The sequence below is a fragment of the Microtus ochrogaster genome, linkage group LG1, assembly GCF_000317375.1.
Source record: "Microtus ochrogaster isolate Prairie Vole_2 linkage group LG1, MicOch1.0, whole genome shotgun sequence".
NCBI classification, from domain to species: Eukaryota; Metazoa; Chordata; class Mammalia; order Rodentia; family Cricetidae; genus Microtus; species Microtus ochrogaster.
This window is the reverse complement of record NC_022027.1, coordinates 3,478,530-3,499,946: the sequence shown is the minus strand read 5'-3', so window position 1 is coordinate 3,499,946 and position 21,417 is coordinate 3,478,530. Positions and strand designations below refer to the sequence as shown.

The window sequence follows — 21,417 nt, the reverse complement described above, 5'->3', positions numbered from 1 at the left end:
TGGCAGAGGGCCAGTGGTGGCCTGGCTGCTCGACCCTGGAGCCTCCCGGGTCCTGGGCCTCCCCGCCCATGGGGTTCTGACAGGCGCTGTGAGTGGAGGGACTCCTGACCGCTGGTTAAAGGCATGCACTTGCTGGCTTAGCAGCAGCCAGCCAGGTAACCTCAGTTTACTGCAGACTCCAGCTGCCCACCGTGCCCACGAAGGCTGAAGAGTTGGGGATCACCTGGGGTCCTCAGCAAGAGCAGCATGAGCTACCTGCCTGCAGCGGCACCAGGGACTTTTGGGTGTGTGGGAGAAAGGCATCCCAGAGGCCGGACGATGGTGGCGCACGCCTTTAATCCCAGCACTCGGGAGGCAGAGGCAGGTGGATCTCTGTGAGTTCGAGACCAGCCTGGTCTACAAAACGGGTTTCCAGGACAGGCTCCAAAGCCACAAAGAAACCCTGTCTCGAAAAACCAAAAAAAAAAAAAAAAAAAAAAAAAAAAAAAAAAGGCATCCCAGGCAGGCCCCTCCTTGGAGGCTGGCTGCCTCCTAGTTCAGCTCCTGGCAGAGGCCAGTCCAGTCTTTACTGCGTTACTTCCCATATCCATTTCTCTGTCTACGTCTGCGCCAGCCCCTCTGCCAGGTCTCTCCGTCACTCGGGGTCGCCTGGATCAAAGGAACAAAACCTCAACCTTGTCTTGGTCTCCGAGTGTACCACATCTGACCACCTATTACCTTTTTTGTTTATTGAGACGTTGGTTTCTCTGTAGCCTGAATATTCAGGAACTGTGTAGAGCAGACTGGCCTCGAACTCCCCGATCCACCTGCCTCTGCCTCCACCACCCAGTGGACTTTTATCTCGGTTTTTGCTAAGTAGACAAAGACCGGGGGTTCAGACCTGTTTGTCCATTTTACAGGGTCAAGCTGCAGTATGTGTTCCGCGTTTATACATGACGGGCTCAGCAGCTCAGACAGTGTCCCCATTCAGCCGACCCCTCCATGCCCCTCCCACAGCTCTCAGAGTGGCACCCAGCAAATGTTGAATGACTTTGTCCACACACGGGTGCAGAGTGTCCCAGCCACAGGGTGGCGCTTTCTAGCTTCACCCCACATCTCGGTTCTTTTAATTACTGCCCCTTGGACTGTTTCTAATACTCAGAATCCTCCAGGCCCATCAGAATGCACCTTTTCGCTGTTCGCAAGCGGGTCCCTGATTTACATCTTTAGAGTCTCAGGTCACCCCTCCCCTTAGGAGTGACACCCCCGCCCCCCCTTCTGTGCGCAGGCGCAATACTCCCTGCCTCTCGCCTCCATCCCTGCGGCCAAGGGCGGGGCCCGCGCTGTCCAGCAGCCGCAGCTCCATGGGGCTCTTGGGGCTCCTAAGCCTCCTGCACTCAGCTTTCTTCGGGGACCAGGTAGGGTACAGGGAGTCCTGGCCGGGGACGAGGGTGTGGGTACAGCCAGGTGGGGTCCTGACTGCAAACAGCCGTCCCCTGGGGTCAGCGTGAAGACACCCAGGCTGGAACAAGCCAGCTTGACGAGTCGGGGGTCTTTCATAGTTGCTCTGGAGATAGTTGCCAAAGAAACCGCCTGGCATGTGTTTGGGGCTGGGCTCCTCTCCCCTGTGCTGCAGCGACCCCTCCCCCGCCCTGCGCAGGCGCAGACCTTTTGGGAGCATCCCTCCGCGCTAGAGACCCTCACTCTCCTCTCCTTCCTCCCCTCTAGAGACCAGTGGTTAGGAGACAGAGGGCTGAAGCTGGGGTACAACGCGCTCAGGGTCCAGCCAGCGCAGAATGCGTGGCCCGACCACGCCCTGCACATTGCTAGGCCTCAGTTTCCCCCGTAGACACTACGGAGCTAGGGCCCACCTGCTCAGTGTCCACAGACTGACATTCCTAAGATTGCACTTCTGCCACGAAGGGGAAACTAGGGCACAATCAAGCTGGCCAAGGTCATATGACTGAGCCACAGAAGTGCTTATGCGCCGGGGGTCTGGGGAGTGGCTGCCCCCGCAGCCTGCCCCCTCCCAGGGAAGCCGAGGGCCATCAGTGCCCTCCAGCATCTGCTGCCTCTGTCACCCAGCACAGCCCTGTTCAAATGAGGGGCAGCTGTGGTCATGTAGCTGCCCTGTGCCTACTCCACAGCCAGGGGAGCCCACTTGGGGGTGTATGTAGGCTGGCTGCAAGCCAAGAGGACAGCCGTCAGACTCTGGAGGTCCAGTGACCTCTGCAGTGTCACAAATCGGGGTCCCAGGGTGCATTGAGCCCTCTGGGAAGCCTGGGCACAGGGCACTAGGTGCAGGATCTCCCCCATCATGAAGATCAGGCCTTGGATTCTTGGTGACTGGGGCTGAGGGTTGGATTCCAGCTCTTAGGACTTTAGAGTGCCTGGTAACATGGCGGCGTCCAAGTCCATCAGAAGTTCATTCAGCAAGGGCGGGACAGGAAGGAGCGAGGAATGTTCCTGTCTAGGGGTCCCCATAGCCTTCCATGAAGGCAGGAGGAGGCCCAACCCCTCCAGAGACCTGGCTGCAGCTCGGGTGTAATTGAAGCGGTGTGCCCTTGCTAGCACAGCCTCATTGTCTCCATGTGGGAGTGTAAAGTCTCCCTTCCCCCAGCCTTTGCCTGAGAGGTCTTGGCACACTGTGGTGTTCTGGAGAAACTGAACAGTTAATTCTATAAGGACCACAAGCCAGGCCGGACACCAAGGTCACCCAGGGAGGTGGAGGCAGAATAGAAGTCAAATGGCTCTGTGTTCTGTACTCCACCCCACCCTGTTCAACTCTGAGCTGAGTTATGAGGACCCTCCCAGCTCTCCTGGCCTTGATGGCTCGCCTTGGCGGAATCCCACGAACCCCCCCTCCAGTGCTCCACAGACACCGCCATGCCTGGACTTCAAGCTGGCCGCTTCGTCCCTTTTATTTTTGAGATGAGGTCTCACCTTAGCACAGGCTGACCTCAAACGCCAAGTCATCTTCCTGCCTCAGCCTCGGTGCTGGGATGACAGACATGAAGAAAGCCTTCCCCACTTCCCTGCCTCCAGCAAGGGCCCCTCTACCACCTCCTCCCAAGCAGCGAGGCCACCACTGCTCAGCCAGCTGGAGGACCCTTAGGGTCCCTGCTAACTGTTCCTGCTTGGAAATACTGGAGGGTGAGGGGTTCCCCTGCCTTGCCTGGCACCCCCTGAGATTCCTTCACCACAGAGGGGCAGAAGTTCTATGGTTTGTCTGTGTCCCCAGATGGGAAAATGCTGCAGTAGGCCATATAGCCACCTCTCTCAGCACTGACCACACTTATGTTGTGTGAGTGGAGCTGGCAGCCAGAGGGACTGTTCAGGCCTTGGCAGTGTGTGTGTGTGTGTGTGTGTGTGTGTGTGTACACAACTCACACATGACACAGGTGTAGGCAATCGTGGGAGCTGGCAGCCACTGGACCTGGATGTTGGGAACGGAACTTGTGTTTGCAGAAAGAGTAATATACACTGTTGACCTCTGAGCCATCTTTCCAGCCCAGGCTCTGCGGTTAGCGCCCAAGGGAACCCTTTGGACGTCGGGAAGTCAGAGATAGAGACCTGGGGTGAGACAGAACAGGGACAGAGAGACACGGGGAGGAATTGTCACAGGTCCTGGTGCTGTCAGGTGGCGGGACAGTGAAAGATGCGATTGTCAATCTGGCCCCAGAATGCCTGCCCATCTCCCAGCCTTCCAAGTCCCAGGTCATTGAGGACCTCAGGGTACTCTGACTTTGCTTGTCCCAAGTCCTTCCTGCCTTGACATCTCCACACCTGGTGGGTGGATTGAGTAGTAACCTTCCCCCAAGATTTTGGCATAATATTTACCAATTTGATGCTTTGCATGGGGTTTTGGCTTCAAAGCACCCCTTTTCCCTTGATAGGGGTTTATCAATCCCAGTGCCCCCACCCCATCAGCCCCTAAGGAGGCCCGACGCCCCGCGGTCACCACTGGTCCCCGCCCCGGACTGCTATTGGCTGTTGCCATGGCACCAGCTCGTCTTCCCGCGCCGCCATTGGCCCAAGCACCTGCATCCCGCATCCTCCCCCGCTTGCTCCTGGTGGTCTCGCCCAGGGCCGGGAGCGGCAGCGCCGCACCACCTGGCCAGGCCGGGATCGGATCGGGCTTTGTCCCTTCGGAACACCCCCCCCCCCCTTTGCTCGTGCTGCTGAGATCCCTGGAGACCTAGACACCCCAAGTCTGGATTGCAGGTCTAGCCAAGAGGAGGAAGAAGGCCCTGGGCCTCACAGCTAGGCCAGATGCAAGTAAGCATGCGTCTTCCCCTGGGCGGAGGGCAGGGGCGCGACCTGCCGCGCCCTGTCAGTACTGGCTCAAATGCAGAATAGGAGCTGAGGGGAAACTGAGTCCGGATGAGGCAGGCATCAGAGTCACTACGGCTAGTCCTACACACACACACACACACACACACACACACACACACACACACACACACACACTCATGGGCTCCAACACCCAGATCCATAGAAGATATGTGAGGGATGGAGAGGAGTGTATCCGGGGGAATTGCTGTGTGCCTCTAGTCTGTTTCTTTACCTCTCTGTAAAGGTTGGGGTGTTGGGATGTCAGGAGTTCGGCGATGCGCCCCCCAGGTGTCTATCTCCCTCCACACCTGTGCCTCCCCCTCTGAGTCAGGAGACCCGCATCCAGTTACTACTTGTCTCTCTGTCTGTCCCCTGCCAAGGTGGCCACCTTGGGGTTATTGGTAGGTGGGACTCCTTTCCGTAGTATTATGTAGGGTGTGGGGTCACAGGAAAGGTGGCCTCGTGCACCCTGAGGACTTGTGCGTGTAGGGTGCTAGGGTTTTTCCGGCAGGCACTGGGGAGCCATGGGAGGCGTCTGAACACCATAGGATGGAATCCAACAGTGAGCCTCGTAGCTTCCTCTGGAGGGGACTGTGCCTTCCGCAGTAGCAAGCAGGAGGACACTGGAGGGGTGGCCTGGTGCAAGGGTAAGGGTGGGGTGGATTCAGCTTGGAGGGCTGGTAGCCCTGTGGGGTCAGGATAATAAGTGACATTGAGGGGAGCCATCAAGTGTGGAGCACCAGCATCCCGATGGGTGGGCACTATACAATTCCTGCAGAGCCTCATCTCCCCCTCCTGGCTGGGCATGGCATGCTGCCTTCGGCTCAAACGCAGGGCTCGATTAAATGTGAGCCTTGATCCATGGGTAGAATTTGTGTCAAGGTGAAGTCACTTCTGGCTTGGAAACTCCCATTGGCCCTTTGGGGCAGTCAGGGGTAGATCTTCCGCTCTTCAGTGGACACGCAGAGACACAGGAGAGGACAGGTCTGTTTTGTTTGCTTTTAGCTTGGTCTTTTGAGATAGAGTCTTAAGTAGCTCAGGCTAACTATGAACTCAATATGTAGCCTAAACTAGCCTTGAATTCTTTTTTTTTTTTTTTTTTTGCTTGTTTTTTCGAGACACGGTTTCTCTGTGTAGTCCTGGCTGTCCTGGAACTCACTCTGTAGACCACCTGCCTCTGCCTCCTAAGTGCTGGGATGGAGGTGTGTGCCACCATGCCCAGCTAACTACCTGGGCTTCTGAGCATCTCTGCAGGAAGAGTCTGGGTTCTGATTACACGACCTCCTTTCCCACTCTTACCACACCCCTAGCCCTAGACCCAAGTTTCTCTCTCCTAGGAACAGCTGAGATTTAGTTCTGTTGTAGGAAGAAGCCAGAAGGCATGGGTAGGCCACAGCCGGTCCTCCAGGCAGGATGGGATGGTGGGAGACTGAGACCCTAAGACATTTGGTGGTCCCCTCCACCCATGCCCTGGGTGACATCAGGGTGGGCAGAGCTTTTCAGAAAAGGAGAAATCAGTACTAGATCATGTGTGTTCAGGTGTGGGGGGAGCAAAGGAGAAGGTGTCGCCTAAACAGAGTGGGTGTGGTTGATTTGGGATGGAGCCTTAAGGCTGGCAAGGAGAGGGGGGCTCCCAAGGAGGAGGAGGAGGAGGCAGGAGAAGAGACGAGACGCCATTGGTGGGCCTCAGACAAAGGCGGAGGGAGGGGGCTTTCACAGATAGAAGGGAACAAAGACGGAAGGGGGTTGTGGGGGTTCAGGGTGGCTGTGGAGGGAGAGCCAAGCTGAAGGAGGAGGCACTGGCCAGCTGGACAGAGGGAGGAGGCTGGACATTCGGGAACACAAAGAGCTGGTGGCACCGCGTTCAAGCCAGAGGCTGCTGAGCCACGAACAGACTCTGGAGAGCCTTTCGTGAATGGAGGGGGAGGTGGGGCTTCGGGGGGACCAGCCTAGGACTCAAAGCCCTGGGATGATCATGGTGAGTTTGGGTCTATCTCCTGCCCATAGCTCCCTTAGTCGGGGCTCCTTGGCCTTCATGGTGTTTTGGGTGAGCTAATGACCCATCCTCCCCAGGTGTCTGCCAGCCTGGGCAGTCTGTGCTTTGTTGGGGAATCAGTCCCATCTGTCTGCCGTCTGTCTGTCTGTCTGTCTGTCTGTCTGTCTGTCTGTCAGCTTCTCCTGTGTCAGTCTGTGATCCTGATGGCCTCCAGGTGGCCCATCCACCTGCTGACTTGGACTTCCAGAGTGACAGATGTCTGTGTGACCCTCTGGCTGTCTGTCAGTGCAGGTGTCCACAAATGGTGCTCGCTCATCGCCTCATTCATTATTAGACTTGTCTGTATCGAACAACCCTGTAAGGACTCCCAACTTCAGTTTTCCTCTGTCTCTGTGTCTGTCTGCCTCAGATGCTGGCCAGGTGACTGGTTCACACCAGACAACCATGCCCTAGGGTGGGCGAGAGGGCTGGGCTCAGACCCTGGCCTTTCTGAGGGACACCAGCTCCCACTCTTGTGACCTCCTTGGCCCCAGGCACTGCAGGACTTGAAGATGACCAGTTCCATGGCATCGTACGAGCAGCTGGTACGGCAGGTGGAGGCCTTGAAGGCAGAGAACACGCACTTAAGACAGGAGCTGAGGGATAATTCCAGCCACCTCTCCAAGCTGGAGACAGAGACTTCCGGCATGAAGGTGAGGGTCTGTGTGACGGGCGTGGCTCAGAAGCACTGCTGATGTCTTGGGAGGCTGAGAGAGGTCCCCGGGGCAGCCTCGATGGCCACAGCCCTATTCCCTACCATGCCCACAGGAAGTTCTAAAACACCTTCAGGGCAAGCTGGAGCAGGAGGCGCGGGTGCTGGTGTCTTCCGGGCAGACGGAAGTGCTAGAACAGCTGAAAGGTGAGTGCGTCGGGGACTGTCCCATGGCTTGTGGGGACACAGCAGGAGCAGGTTGCTGACCTTCACCCGTGATGCCCCTCCTTTCAGCTCTTCAGACTGACATCAGTAGCCTCTACAACCTAAAGTTCCAGCCCCCAGCCCTGGGCCCAGAGCCTGCCTCCCGGACTCCAGAGGGAAGCCCAGTGCACGGCTCTGGCCCATCCAAGGACAGTTTCGGGGAGCTGAGCCGGGCCACCATCCGCTTGCTAGAAGAACTGGACCAGGAGCGGTGAGAGTGGAAAGAATCTGCCCCAGGGATCTCTGTCCTCTGATTGGCTCATTGGCTTGTGGCCACGCCGCTATACAGTAACACCCATCTCCTGGCTCTTCCACGCCCATCTCCACTGTATTCCTGTCTGGCTGACCCCAGCAGGAGGACAGAGGATATGGGGACATTTCTGGCAAAGGGAAAGGCTCCTGGCAGAACCCCCACCCCAGTCAGAGACATACAAGCGTCTGTAGGGACAGAGTCAAGTCCAAAGTCAGGGCTCAGAATCAGGCCTAATGCCAGAGATTCTCAAGGAGGCCTTTGTTGATGGAAGAACAGAAGCCCAAACATTCTGGGCCTAGGGCCAGTGGAGGGGGCAGTGCTGGAGCCTGGGCTCAGCCCGTCCGGGTTGCCTGAGGTCTGCCTGATGAGCAGCCGACAATCAACTCTACCTAAGTCAGCTAGGTGCGACTTCCGGCCTCAGATTTCCACTCCATAAAATCGGGATAGATTTTTGCTGATTGCTTCTTTTCTTTCTTTTTGGCCCCCAACCATATCTATTTCTTTGGGGAGCACCATGGCGTGTGTGTTGTAGTCAGCGGACACCAGGAGATCCACGGGGACAGATTCAGACGGCCAGGCTTGGTGACAAATGCCCTACCCATCTAGCTACTTCGCCAGCCAAGAGAGGGGTCTTAGCATACAGTCCAGGCTAGTGAGGATCCCCCGGCCCAGCCTCCAGGGCGCTGTGGGGACAGTTAGGCTTCTGGGCCTGAGAGCTGGCATGTATGAACGGGAGGAAGTGAGCACTCCAGAGCCCTGCGGCCTCTTGGGTCTTCCTAGAATTCCCTTTGCCTTGTTTCCTTTTTATCTTTTTATTTATTGAGACAGGATCTCTCTGCATAGCCTTGGCTAGCTTGGAAGTAGCTCTTATAGCCCAGGCTGGCCTCAAACTCACAGAGATCCTCATGCCTCAGCCTCACAAGGGATTGCTGTTTTGCACTTCCAATTAGCTTCCCCCTCCCACTCATCCAGTTTCTTCCAGTGCCCACCTCAGAGCTGGGAGTAGGGGTGGGGGTGGGTCCTTGGGAATGTCACCTATAAGAAGGTACCCCGCACCCCTACCCCAGATGCTTTCTGCTGAGCGAGATCGAGAAAGAGGAGAAGGAAAAGCTGTGGTATTACTCTCAGCTGCAGGGCCTGTCAAAGCGTTTGGATGAGCTGCCACACGTTGACACGGTGAGACCCTGGGGCACCTAGCGAAGATGAGGGAACAGGGTGTGTGTGACTGGGAGGCCGGCCCCGGATGCGCCTCACGCAGCCTGTGCCCCCTCCCAGCAGTTCTCGATGCAGATGGATCTCATCCGGCAGCAGCTGGAGTTCGAGGCCCAGCACATTCGCTCGCTGATGGAGGAGCGTTTCGGCACCTCGGACGAGATGGTGCAGCGCGCGCAGGTGCCCAGTGCACATGCGGGCATCGGGGAGTGGAGGGCGGGCTGAATGGGAGGAGTCAAGGAGGGGTGGAGGCATCCAAGCAAGCAAGCTTGCCTTCCCCGTTTCTGGTCTCTAGATCCGTGCTTCGCGCCTGGAGCAGATTGACAAGGAGCTGTTGGAGGCCCAGGACCGGGTGCAGCAGACCGAGCCTCAGGTACCAAGACAAGCAGAGCTAGGGCCAAAGGGGTGATGACCGATGTCTGCCGACTCAGTGACAGTCCCCTATTCTGCGCCCAGGAAGGGTTCTGCAGCCTGTGGGCAGTGTAGACTGACACCCCCAGGCCTCACGTTCTCCCCGCAGGCTCTGCTGGCAGTGAAGCCTGTGTCGGTGGAGGAGGACCAGGAGCCGGAAGTCCCCACGCACCCGGAGGATGGCACCCCTCAGCCTGGCAACAGCAAGGTGAGAAGGGAAAATCCGAGCATGGACTGCCAGTGGCGTCCGGTGAGGGTCCCCAGGCAATCCCGGTTGATGGAGACTCAACCTGGACAGAGGCTCTCTCTCTCTGTGAGGCGAGAGGTCTTTGTTCTGGGACGGAGTGGAGCCCTGGCTGATCTGGAACTCGCTGTGTAGACAAGGCTGGTTTCAGACTTAAATCTGCCTGCCTCTGCTTCCTGCTTGCTGGGGTTAAAGTGCCCTGCTTAGTGTGGGCTCCTTGGGGGATGGTCATGTTTTGTTGTAATGAGGTTAGAAGACAACTTGCAGGAGTCGGTTCTCCCCTTCCGTCAGATTCGATGGCAAGTGCCATTACCTACCGAGCCTTCATACGGGCCCACGGGCCGGGCCACCTCTTGAAGGGGAACTGTCAGCAGTGGTGGAGCACGGTCCCACTGCCATTTTGCACTCATCCCATGTTGCCCTGCAGGTGGAGGTGGTGTTCTGGCTTCTATCCATGTTGGCAACACGCGACCAAGAAGACACAGCGCGCACATTGCTGGCCATGTCCAGCTCGCCTGAGAGCTGTGTAGCCATGCGCCGCTCAGGCTGTCTGCCACTGTTACTCCAGATACTTCATGGCGCTGAGACCGGGGCTGGGGGACATGCGGGGACCCCAGGTGCACCTGGTGCCAAAGATGCACGCATGCGTGCCAACGCAGCCTTGCACAACATTGTTTTCTCCCAGCCCGATCAGGGCCTGGCGCGCAAGGAGATGCGTGTGCTGCACGTGCTGGAGCAGATACGAGCCTACTGTGAGACCTGCTGGGACTGGCTGCAGGCGCACAACAGCGGGACTGAGGGTGGTGCAGGAGACGGTGAGTGGAAGCACCTGCACAGCAACTAGATGCGCACCTTCTCAGCTGCATGAGCTGAGCCCAAGGGACAGTGGGGCAAAGGAAGGCACAAAATACTCTCTACCTCTGACCACGCCCCCAGCCCCCTCATTCTAAGCACTGTACTGCTGGGACAGGCCACCAGCCCTCCTAATTTGTCCAGGCTGGCCTTGAACCTGTGACTCTCCTGTCTTCGCTTGGGTCGGGGCGCTGAAGAAGTCACAGGCCTGTGCTACATACAGCACAGCGGTGGGTTTCCTTCACCCGTCTCTGCTGTGCAGTTATATAAGCGACAGCAGCTCCACAGCCATGAGGTGGACGTCTGTATAGGACATCTGTATAACCATTACTCAGCAAGTGTGTGACGTTACACAGATTTTGAAGCATTAGAGCGCGGGGAGAGGCAAGGGAGAACTCAGGGATCACTACGGGAATGGGACTCTAACTTGGCCACTGCCCACAGCCCCTGTGCCCATCGAACCTCAGATCTGCCAGGCCACCTGTGCGGTGATGAAGCTGTCCTTTGATGAGGAATACCGTCGGGCTATGAATGAGCTAGGTGAGCTCCCTCCACCCCACCCCCTCCTGGGCCTTACACAGCGGTTGATTGACCCCTCTAAATGCCATGGTACAGAGCATGGGTTGGACCATATAAGAACAGGGAAAGAAGTCTGGCAGTGGCGGTGGCACACACCTTTAATCCCAGCCCTCAGGAGGCAGAGGCAGGCGGGTCTCTGTGAGTTCAAGTTCCAGGAAGCCAGGGCTACACAGAGAAACAATTAAAACAGAAGACCTGGGAAAGTGGTCCACATAGAATGGAGAGACAGGCCTCACCGGACAAGCCTTGTCCTCTCTGCCTTCCTTCCCCTCTGACAGGGGGGCTGCAGGCTGTGGCGGAGCTACTGCAGGTGGATTACGAGATGCATAAGATGACCCGGGATCCACTCAACCTTGCCTTGCGCCGCTATGCTGGCATGACTCTCACCAACCTCACCTTCGGAGACGTCGCCAACAAGGTTCCCAGGGGAAGGAGGAGGATGGGTGGAGCTCAGGTGTCCTCTTGAGGCTTTCCCCACCTCACCCCAGCCTGGATGTGGCCCTGGGAGGTGGGGAGTCACTTCTGGCATACAGAGGGGCAGAGGCTGGCAAGAGTTTCTCTTGGGCTCACATGTACACCGGCAAGGACAACTGTCTGCAGACAGTGGCCTCTTCCTATCGGGGCATCACTTTCGTCTGCATACCCATGAGGAAGGGAGAGAAAGAACAGGGGCGTCCCTTGCTGCCGCTGCTGGGACAGCAACTGTGCCGTGTCAATCCCAACAGGCCACACTGTGTGCCCGTCGAGGCTGCATGGAAGCCATCGTGGCTCAGCTGGCCTCTGAGAGTGAGGAGCTTCATCAGGTACCCAGGGCAGGGTGGGAGTGGGTGACACCAGGGTCAAAGTGGGTGGGAAGAGGGGGTGCCTTTGGATCCTGGACCCTGGGTCCTCTGTGACTGCCCCTGCCACCTGGGCCAGGTCGTGTCCAGTATCCTGCGTAATCTGTCATGGAGGGCCGACATCAACAGCAAGAAGGTGCTGAGGGAAGTCGGCAGCATGACCGCCCTTATGGAGTGTGTGTTGCGGGCCTCCAAGGTGAGCATGGGTGGCAGGGGATTGGAGAAGTCAGAGGAAGTCACCATAGCCACTGTCATGAGACACAGGCTCAGAATAGGGAGACCCTGGGAAAAATTAGGTAATCCTAAAATTCTGAAACCTCCAGCCCTAAACCACACTGCTGAGGACTGGAGTAGTGGTATTCATACCTTAGACAAGTAACCTCACTGCTAAGCAACCCCAGCCCCTCACTGGGGGATTTTAGGGGGGGGGCTTCACCCTGACCACGCCCCTGACCCTCACTGGGGATTCTAGGCGGGGCTACACCCTGACCACGCCCCCAGCCCCCTCACTGGGGATTCTGGGAGGGCTCTACCATAGAGCTACTTTCATAGCATTCTTTTATTTTATTTTATTTTTGGTTTTTTCGAGACAGGGTTTCTCTGTGGCTTTGGAGCCTGTCCTGGAACTAGCTCTGTAGACCAGGCTGGTCTCGAACTCACAGAGATCCGCCTGCCTCTGCCTCCCGAGTGCTGGGATTAAAGGCGTGCGCCACCATCGCCCGGCCATAGCATTCTTTTAAACATATTATTCACATTACAGATATTCCAGGCTGTCCTGGAACTTGCAATCCTCCTGCCTCAGCCTCCAGAGTGCAGGACAGGCAGGCTTGGCGGTTGATCTTTTGTGGCCCCTCACGTTGACCATCCTTCCCTCCCATCGCAGGAGTCTACCCTGAAGAGCGTGCTTAGTGCTCTGTGGAACCTGTCTGCGCACAGCACGGAGAACAAGGCAGCCATTTGCCAGGTGGAAGGTGCACTGGGTTTTCTGGTGAGCACGCTCACCTACCGTTGCCAAGGGAACTCCCTGGCAGTCATCGAGAGCGGTGGTGGGATCCTGCGCAATGTGTCAAGCCTCATTGCCACCCGAGAGGACTACAGGTCAGTCCCCGCTATGATTTGCCTGGCTATGCAGAGGGTTGGGGGTAGGTGATGGCATGGGGGGGGTGTCTGCAGGTGGCAGCTGCTACCTCATATGTACCAAGAGGATGTAACACACGGTGTCTTAGGACTCCATGGTAAACACCATGAGAGGATTCACTGCCCATCCTTGAGGGAAGACAGGATCTCAGGGCAGACGCAGAGGCAGGAACCTTGGAGGTGTGCTGCCTACTGCTTGCTCAGCCTGCTTCCTTGTACATCAGGACCACAAGCCCAGGGGTGGCCCCATTCACCATGGCTGGGCCCTCCCTCGTCATCTAGAAAATTCCCACAGACCAACCTGATGGGGCCCCTCACCTGGGCTGTGTCTAGGCTCATATCCAGTTGACAAAGTGGATTACAAAAAACAGCACAGGAAGATTACATGGGAGGCCTGGCCTGAGGGCACACACCTTTAATCCCGGCACCAGGAAGGCAGAGACAGGGGGTTCTCAGTGAGTTTGAGGCCAGCTGTTCCCCACTGAGGCAAGGTTTCTTTGTAGCCCTGGCTATTCTGGAACTCACTGTGTAGACCAGACTAACCTCAAACTCAGAGATCAGCCAGTCTCTGCTTCCCACATGCTGGGACTAAAGGCGTGCACCAGTCAGCACCCAGCCCTAGACTGCGTAAGTTAAAATGGTATTGTTGGTGCTGGAGAAGTAACTCAGTAGTTAAACCACTGGCTGCTCTTGCAGAGGGTCTGTGTTCGCTTTCCAGCAGCTGCGACCATCTGTAACTCCCGCTCCGAGAATCCCGTGCCCTGTTCTTGCCTCTGTTGGCACCAGACACATGTAGTGGAGGCACCAACATACAGGCAAAACACCCGCAGACATAGAATAAAATAAACTGTGTTGTTAAGTAATGTTCATAATAGGGGAGTGGCAAGGCTCGCTCCTGAACCCAGCACCTGGGAAGCACAGGCTAGCCGGAACTAACATATCAGATGCTTTCTATAAAGAAAGAAAGAAAAGGGCTGGAGAGATGGCTCAGTGGTTAAGAGCATTGCCTGCTCTTCCAAAGGTCCTGAGTTCAATTCCTGGCAACCACGTGGTGGCTCACAACCATCTGTAATGAGGTCTGGTGCCCTCCTCTGGCCTGCAGACATACAGACAGAATATTGTATACATAATAAATAAATATTTTAAAATAAAAAAATAAAAATAAATAAAGAAAAGAAAGAAACAAAGAAGAGAGGAGAAAGGGTGGGTAGGATGGGGTATTAGGTGGTTCTCAGTAAGTACTCTGAGCTAACCTGGGTTCAGTTCCCACTATTAGATTGGGGAGCTCACCACCTGTAACTCCAGTTCCGAGGCTCTCTGGCATCGGTGGGGATTGCACACACATGGTGCACAGACTTCTACACAGGCAAAACACCCTTACACATGTGATAAAATCATTAATTAGCTGGGCGGTGGTGGCGCACGCCTTTAATCCCACCACTCAGGATGCAGAGGTAGGTGGGGATCTGTGAGTTCGAGGCCAGCCTGGTCTACAGAGCGAGTTCCAGGACAGCCAGGGTAGTTACACTAAGAAACCCTGTCTCAAAAACCAATGGTAAGGGCTGGAGAGGTGGCTCAGGAGTTAAGAGCACTAACTGCTCTTTCATCGGAGGCCCTGGGTTCAATTCCCAGCACCCACATGGCAGCTCACAACTGTCTGTAACTCCAAGATCTCTAATACCCTCACACATACAGGCAAAACACCAATGCAAATCAATAAGAAAAAGTAAATAAAAATAAGACCAAGTAAGTTTTTAAAGATTTATTTATTTATTATATATACAATATTCTGCCTGTATGTATTCCTGAGGGCCAGAAGAGTGTTGAATTAGGAGCGGCGGAGCTGCGTCCCCAGCACCCGGCCGCCCACATGGCTAGCTTAGCTTATGCCCCGAAATAATTACACGGAAACTGTATTCTTTTAAACACTGCCTGGCCCCAATAGTTCCAGCCTCTTATTGGCTAGCTCTTACATATTGATCTAACCCATTTCTATTAATCTGTGTAGCCCACAAGCTGGCTTACCAAGAATGATCTTAACCTGCATCTGCCTGGAGTGGGGGAACCATGGCGATTCACTGACTCAACTTCATTCTCCCCACCTTCTGTTCTGTTTACTCCACCCACCTAAGGGTTGGCCTATCAAGGGGCCTAGGCAGTTTCTTTATTCCTTAACCAATGAAATCAACAGATTGATATATGACACTCCCACATCAGAAGAGGGCACCAGACCTCATTACAGATGGTTATGAGCCACCATGTGGTTGCTGGGAATTGAACTTGGGATCTCTGGAAGAGCAGCCAGTGCTCTTATCCTCTGAGCCATCTCTCCAGCCCCATAAGTTAAAAAAAAAAAAACAAGCTAAATAAATAACACAGGTATGATGGTACGGGACACACGCCTATGAACCTGACACAGGGAGGGCAGCGCCAGCTAGCAACTGATTTTAAAGTTCTCCTCAGCCTCCTCAGAGCCTTCCTCAAAACAAAACCAAACAACTGAGCATGACACGCAGTGTGGGGCAGCTATGCTTAGCTACTGCTATTTCATTTTTCTCAAGTTCAAACTTGTGCCCAATCTAGTGGTATTCTGATGGTAGGTGTGACAGGGGTATGGCTAAGTGTGACTGGCAGGGTGGGCGTAACTAGGCTAGCTGCTGCCAGCAATAGAGGTAGACATGGTTGAGCAGGGGTCTGACAGGTGGGTGTGGACGTGGCTAGGCCACAGCAGGCAGGATGGGCGTGGCAGGCCTAGGAGTTTAGCAACACAGAATTGGGATTGGCTTCATCACAGGCAGGGGTAGACCTGACTTGGTTAAAGGCTCAGAGAAGTAGAAGCGAGTGTAGCGGAGCAAGGGGTGTGGGTGGCCAGGGTGGGCATGGCAGAGCAGGTGAGCGTGCCTGAGCTGGGAGCTGCACTGGTGACCTTACCTCGGGCTATAGCGGATATGGGTTGATTTGCAGTGTGGTGTGGATGGTGGGCTCCACAGGGCTGGGGTACCCAAGCCCACCTTCCTTGTGCTCTGGGCTCCTCCAGGCAGGTGCTCCGTGATCACAACTGCCTACAAACACTGCTGCAGCACCTCACGTCACACAGCCTGACCATCGTGAGCAACGCCTGTGGCACACTCTGGAACCTGTCGGCCCGCAGCCCCCGGGACCAGGAACTGCTGTGGGACCTGGGGGCTGTGGGCATGCTGCGCAACCTCGTGCACTCTAAACACAAGATGATCGCCATGGGTAGTGCTGCCGCTCTGCGGAACCTGCTGGCCCACCGACCTGCCAAGTACCAGGCAGCGGCTACAGCCATCTCCCCGGGCACCTGCGTGCCCAGCCTATATGTCCGCAAGCAGAGGGCACTGGAAGCTGAGTTGGACACCAGGCGCCTGGCGCATGCGCTGGGCCACCTGGAGAAGCAGGGTCTGCCTGAGGTAGAGACCACTTCAAAGAAGCCCCTGCCACCCCTTCGCCACCTAGATGGGCTGGTGCAGGACTATGCCTCTGACTCTGGCTGCTTTGATGATGACGACGCGCCATCTCTGGCTGCTGCGGCCACCACAGCCGAGCCCGCCAGCCCGGCGGTGCTATCTATGTTCCTTGGCAGTCCCTTTCTTCAGGGCCAGGCACTGGCCCGCACTCAACCTGCCCGCCAGGGTGGCTTAGAAGCTGAGAAGGAGGCTGGTGGGGAGGCAGCTGTGGCCGCCAAAGCTAAGGCCAAGCTGGCGTTGGCCGTGGCTCGGATCGACCGACTGGTGGAGGACATCTCTGCCCTGCACACCTCATCAGACGACAGCTTCAGCCTCAGCTCTGGGGACCCTGGGCAGGAGGCACCAAGGGAGGGTCGTGCCCAGTCCTGTTCGCCATGCCGGGGCACTGAAGGGGGGCGACGTGAGGCCAGCAGCCGGGGACACCCTCTGCTGAGGCTCAAGGCGGCCCACACCAGCCTCTCCAATGACAGCCTGAACAGTGGTAGCACTAGCGATGGCTATTGTCCCCGGGAACACATGCGGCCCTGTCCATTGGCTGCATTGGCTGAGCACCGCGATGATCCCTTGCGCGGGCAGACTCGGCCCAGCCGGCTGGACCTGGACCTGTCCAGCCGGGCTGAACTGCCTGCCCGGGACGTGGCGGCAGCTGATGCCCGCGTGTGTACCATCAAGCTATCCCCAACTTATCAGCATGTGCCACTGCTTGACGGTGCCACTGGGACGGGTATCAGACCCCTCGCTGGACCCGGAGCCTCCCCAGGAGCTCGGAAACAAGCGTGGATACCTGCAGATAGCCTGAGCAAAGTCCCCGAGAAACTGGTGACCTCTCCGCTGCCCGCGGCTAGCAAGGTGCTGCAGAAGCTGGTGGCACAGGATGGGCCAATGTCACTCTCCCGGTGCAGCTCACTGTCCTCTCTGTCTTCCACTGGCCATGCTGGCCCCAGCCAAGCTGGGAACCTCGATGACAGTGATTCATCCCTGGAGGGGCTGGAGGAGACCGGCCCTGGTGAGGCGGAGCTGGATGGGGCGTGGCAAGCATCCGGGTCCACCTCTTTGCCCATGTCCATCCCAGCCCCCCGCCGGGGGTGCAGTCGAGGTCTTGGGGTGGAGGATGCGACACCATCCAGTTCATCGGAGAACTGCGTCCAGGAGACACCCTTGGTCCTGAGCCGCTGTAGTTCTGTGAGCTCTCTGGGCAGCTTCGAGAGCCGCTCCATTGCCAGCTCCATCCCCAGTGACCCGTGCAGTGGGCTGGGCAGTGGCACAGTGAGTCCCAGTGAGCTGCCCGACAGCCCCGGGCAGACTATGCCACCAAGCCGCAGCAAGACGCCACCAGCGCCTCCCGGCCAGCCTGAGACCAGCCAGTTCAGCTTGCAGTGGGAGAGCTACGTGAAACGCTTCCTAGACATCGCAGACTGTCGGGAACGATGCCAGCCGCCCTCAGAGCTGGATGCAGGCAGCGTGCGCTTCACAGTGGAGAAGCCGGACGAGAACTTCTCCTGTGCTTCCAGCCTCAGCGCGCTAGCCCTGCATGAGCTGTATGTTCAGCAGGATGTGGAACTGCGCCTGAGGCCACCAGCCTGCCCAGAGCGTGCAGGGGGTGGCGGGGGACACCATCGGAGGGATGAGGCTGCCTGCCGCATGGACTGCCCAGCACCCGTTGGTTCTCGGGCTCGGTCAGCAGTTGATAAAGAATTGGAGGTACTGCGTGAATGTCTGGGGGCGGCCATGCCCGCCCGGCTCCGCAAGGTGGTCTCTGCCTTGGTGCCTGGCCGCCGCGCCCTGCCAGTCCCTGTGTACATGTTAGTGCCGGCCCCGGCTCGGGACGATGACTCTGGCACTGACTCCGCCGAGGGCACACCTGTCAACTTCTCCAGCGCTGCGTCGCTCAGTGATGAGACCTTACAGGGACCCTCCAGGGACAAGCCTGGAGGGCTTGGAGAAAGGCAGAAACCCACAGGCCGTCCCGCCCCTGCCCGGCAGGTCCGTGGGCACCGACCCAAAGCAGCAGGCGCTGGTAAGAGTACGGAGCACACCCGAGGTGCCGGGAGGAACCGGGCACGATTGGAGTTACCCCTCAGCAGGTCACAGAGTGCTCGATCCAACAGGGATGGCTCATGTCAGCCCCGGACCTGTGGGGACGGTGCTCTGCAGTCACTGTGCCTCACAACACCCACAGAGGAAGCCGTGTACTGCTTCTATGACTCTGATGAGGAACCCCCAGTCACGGCACCACCACCCCGGCAGGCGTCTGCCATCCCACGGGCTCTTAAGCGTGAGAAACCCATAGGCAGGAAGGAGACCCCATCCAGGGCATCACAGCCTGCCACACCACCTGTGAGGGCTCAGCCCAGACTCATCGTGGATGAGACTCCACCCTGCTATTCCTCAGCTAGCTCCCTCAGTGAGCTGGAGGCCTCTGAACAGCCGTCCAGCCATCCCCGAGGCTGGGAGCAGGCAGCCACCAAGGACCCTGGCCTGGGCAGTAAACGGGACAGCTCTCCTAGCCCAAGGGCGGAGGAGGAACTACTGCAGAGGTGTGTCGGCTTAGCCCTGCCCAGGCGCCGAACCCAAGTACCTGGCTTGCGACGTCGCAAGCCCAGAGCTGCGCGGTCCGACGTGCCAACCACTGAGATACCCCGGAAATGCCGTGAGGAGGTGCCTGGCTCTGATCCAGCCTCCGACTTGGACAGTGTTGAGTGGCAGGCCATCCAAGAGGGTGCGAACTCCATCGTCACGTGGTTGCACCAGGCAGCAGCCAAGGCCAACCTGGAGGCATCTTCTGAGTCTGACTCCCTCTTGTCTCTGGTGTCTGGGCTGTCAGCAGGCTCCACTTTACAGCCCTCGAAACCCAGGAAAATGCGAAACTCTGGGGCGGAGGCTGGGGGTGTCTGGCGTCCAGATAAACGGGGTGCAACTTCCACCAAGATCAGCGGGAGTCCGCGGTGTCCTAGTGGCCCCGAGAAGCCAAAGGGTACCCAGAAAATGATGGCAAGGGAGCCAGGAATACTCCGGGGACGAACGGTGATCTACACAGCCAGCCCAGCCTCCCGGGCTCAGTCCAAAGGAGTTTCCGGCCCTTGTACCACACCTAAGAAGATGGGAACATCTGGAACCACTCAGCCAGAAACTGCCACCAAAACTCCCAGCCCTGGACAGCAGCGTTCACGGAGCCTCCACCGGCCAGGTAAGATCTCAGAGGTGGCCTTGAGCCAGCCACCAAGAAGTGCGACCCCTCCAGCCCGCCTCGTCAAGACGCCATCCTCAAGCTCCTCACAGACTTCGCCAGCGTCCCAGCCCCTACCCAGGAGGTCTCCTCTGGCCACTCCAACTGTAGGGCCTCTGCCTGGCCCTGGAGGGTCTCCCGTGTCCAAGTCACCGGCCAGGGCCCTTTTGGCTAAGCAACACAAGACCCAGAAGTCACCTGTTCGGATTCCATTCATGCAAAGACCAGTCAAGCGAGGGCCGCCACCACTGGCCAGGCCATCCCCAGAGCCTGGACCTAGGGGAAGAACGGGGACTGAGGGGGCTTCTGGAGTGCGCGGTGGTCGCCTGGGCCTAGTGCGCCTAGCCTCAGCCCGCTCCAGTGGCAGTGAGTCCTCAGACCGCTCGGGCTTCCGCAGGCAGCTGACTTTCATCAAGGAATCCCCAGGTCTTCGTCGCCGCAGATCGGAGCTGTCCTCTGCGGACTCCACAGCCTCCACCTCCCAGGCTGCTTCGCCCCGCCGCGGAAGGCCTGCGCTCCCTGCTGTCTTCCTCTGCTCCTCTCGCTGTGATGAGTTGCGCACGTCCCCACGGCAGCCCCTGGCGCCACAGAGGGCGGTGCAGGCCAAGCCAGGTCTTGCTCCACGGGCGCCCAGGCGCACCAGCTCTGAGAGCCCTTCCCGCCTGCCTGTACGGGGACCTCCTGGGCGGCCTGAGACAGTCAAGCGGTATGCGTCCCTGCCACACATCAGCGTCGCCCGCAGGCCAGATAACGCTGTCTCTGTGCCCACCATCCATGCCAATACCACTCGCCGGGGAAGTGATGGAGAGACCAGGCCACTGCCCAGGGTGGCTGCACCTGGGACCACCTGGCGTCGTATCAAAGATGAAGATGTCCCCCACATCCTTCGTAGCACGCTGCCTGCCACTGCCCTGCCCCTCAGGGGCCCATCACCTGAGGACGGCCCTGCTGGGACTCCACAGCGCAAGACCAGTGACGCAGTGGTACAAACAGAGGATGTTGCCACCCCTAAGACCAACTCCAGCACTTCACCCAGCCTGGAAAGCAGGGACCCCCCTCAGGCTCCGGCCAGCGGCCCTGCGGCTCCATTGGGCAGCGATGTGGACGGGCCAGCCCTCACCAAGCCACCTGCCTCAGCGCCCTTCACCCACGAGGGCCTGAGTGTTGTCATGGGGGGCTTTCCCACCAGCAGGCATGGGTCCCCCAGCAGGGCTGCACGAGTTCCCCCCTTCAACTATGTGCCCAGCCCTATGGTGGTGGCCACAGAAGCCAGCGACTCTGCAATGGAGAAAGCCCCTGTAGCCTCTCCAGCCAGCCTCCTGGAGTAGTGAGTGTAGGCCAACCTTCTGGAACATTCTCTCTTCGCCCCGTGGCACAGTCTGGCTTCCCGGGGGGCTTGCTCTCCAGATGCCCTGAGTAGGCACAGCTATGCCCTCAGAGCTCCTGTCCAGCTCACATCTCTGCACCTTAGAGCCAGCCCTTGCTTCTATGCCTGGGGCTTGAGGGGATCGGCTGTAGACAGACACAGGGCACAGAAACCTAGGCTCTATGCAGGACCTGCCCTGGGCTGCACCCAGTGGGTGGGCGGGCACGAGCTGTGGTGGGGGTAGTGAAATCCTGGCAGCTGGCGCTCCCTCAGCCCGGCCCAGCCTGTAATTAGTGCTGGGGTAATTGGTTAATGAGGGCTCTGCCAGGCGTGTTTGCCTTCCCAGAGGCAGCTGAGGAGTGCTGGGTGAGGGGCGTGGCCAAGCTGCTCACCAAGCACTCCTTCATCATGGCTGCAGAGAGATCACCAAAGGTGGCGCTGGGGACCCGCTGGCCCCGTGTCCCTTCACTATCACAGAGGAGGGACTAGTTCTGGGGACCCACTGGTCCCGTGTCCCTTCACTATCACAGAGGAGGGACTAGTTC

General features: G+C 57.8%; 1 protein-coding gene across 5 annotated transcripts; it reads left to right on the top strand.

The window, feature by feature from the left end:
- The first annotated feature begins 1,270 nt into the window (after positions 1–1,270).
- Positions 1,271–21,376, top strand: Apc2 (APC2, WNT signaling pathway regulator). 5 transcript variants are annotated; one of them, XM_026785340.1, is made up of 15 exons: positions 1,271–1,397; positions 6,844–7,002; positions 7,139–7,208; positions 7,296–7,476; positions 8,586–8,694; positions 8,794–8,910; positions 9,026–9,103; positions 9,251–9,349; positions 9,813–10,200; positions 10,682–10,777; positions 11,095–11,234; positions 11,542–11,619; positions 11,735–11,851; positions 12,539–12,753; positions 15,830–21,376. In XM_026785340.1, exons 1-15 carry the CDS (start codon positions 1,344–1,346, stop codon positions 20,832–20,834), a joined length of 6,906 nt encoding a protein of 2,301 aa, XP_026641141.1. In that variant the 5' UTR covers positions 1,271–1,343; the 3' UTR covers positions 20,835–21,376. The 5 variants fall into 5 exon arrangements, with proteins under 5 accessions (XP_026641141.1, XP_013206146.1, XP_005359119.1 ...); XM_013350692.2 differs by having other exon boundaries at positions 7,118–7,208; positions 8,797–8,910; XM_005359062.3 differs by having other exon boundaries at positions 7,118–7,208.
- Positions 21,377–21,417: the final 41 nt, after the last annotated feature.

Coding starts and splice junctions, on each gene's coding strand:
- Apc2 (XM_005359062.3), top strand. CDS start 1,344: ATGGGGCTCTTGGGGCTCCTAAGCCTCCTGCACTCAGCTTTCTTCGGG. Junction 11,620..11,734: donor AGAGTGAGGAGCTTCATCAG/GTACCCAGGGCA, acceptor CACCTGGGCCAG/GTCGTGTCCAGTATCCTGCG. Junction 12,754..15,829: donor GCCACCCGAGAGGACTACAG/GTCAGTCCCCGC, acceptor GGGCTCCTCCAG/GCAGGTGCTCCGTGATCACA.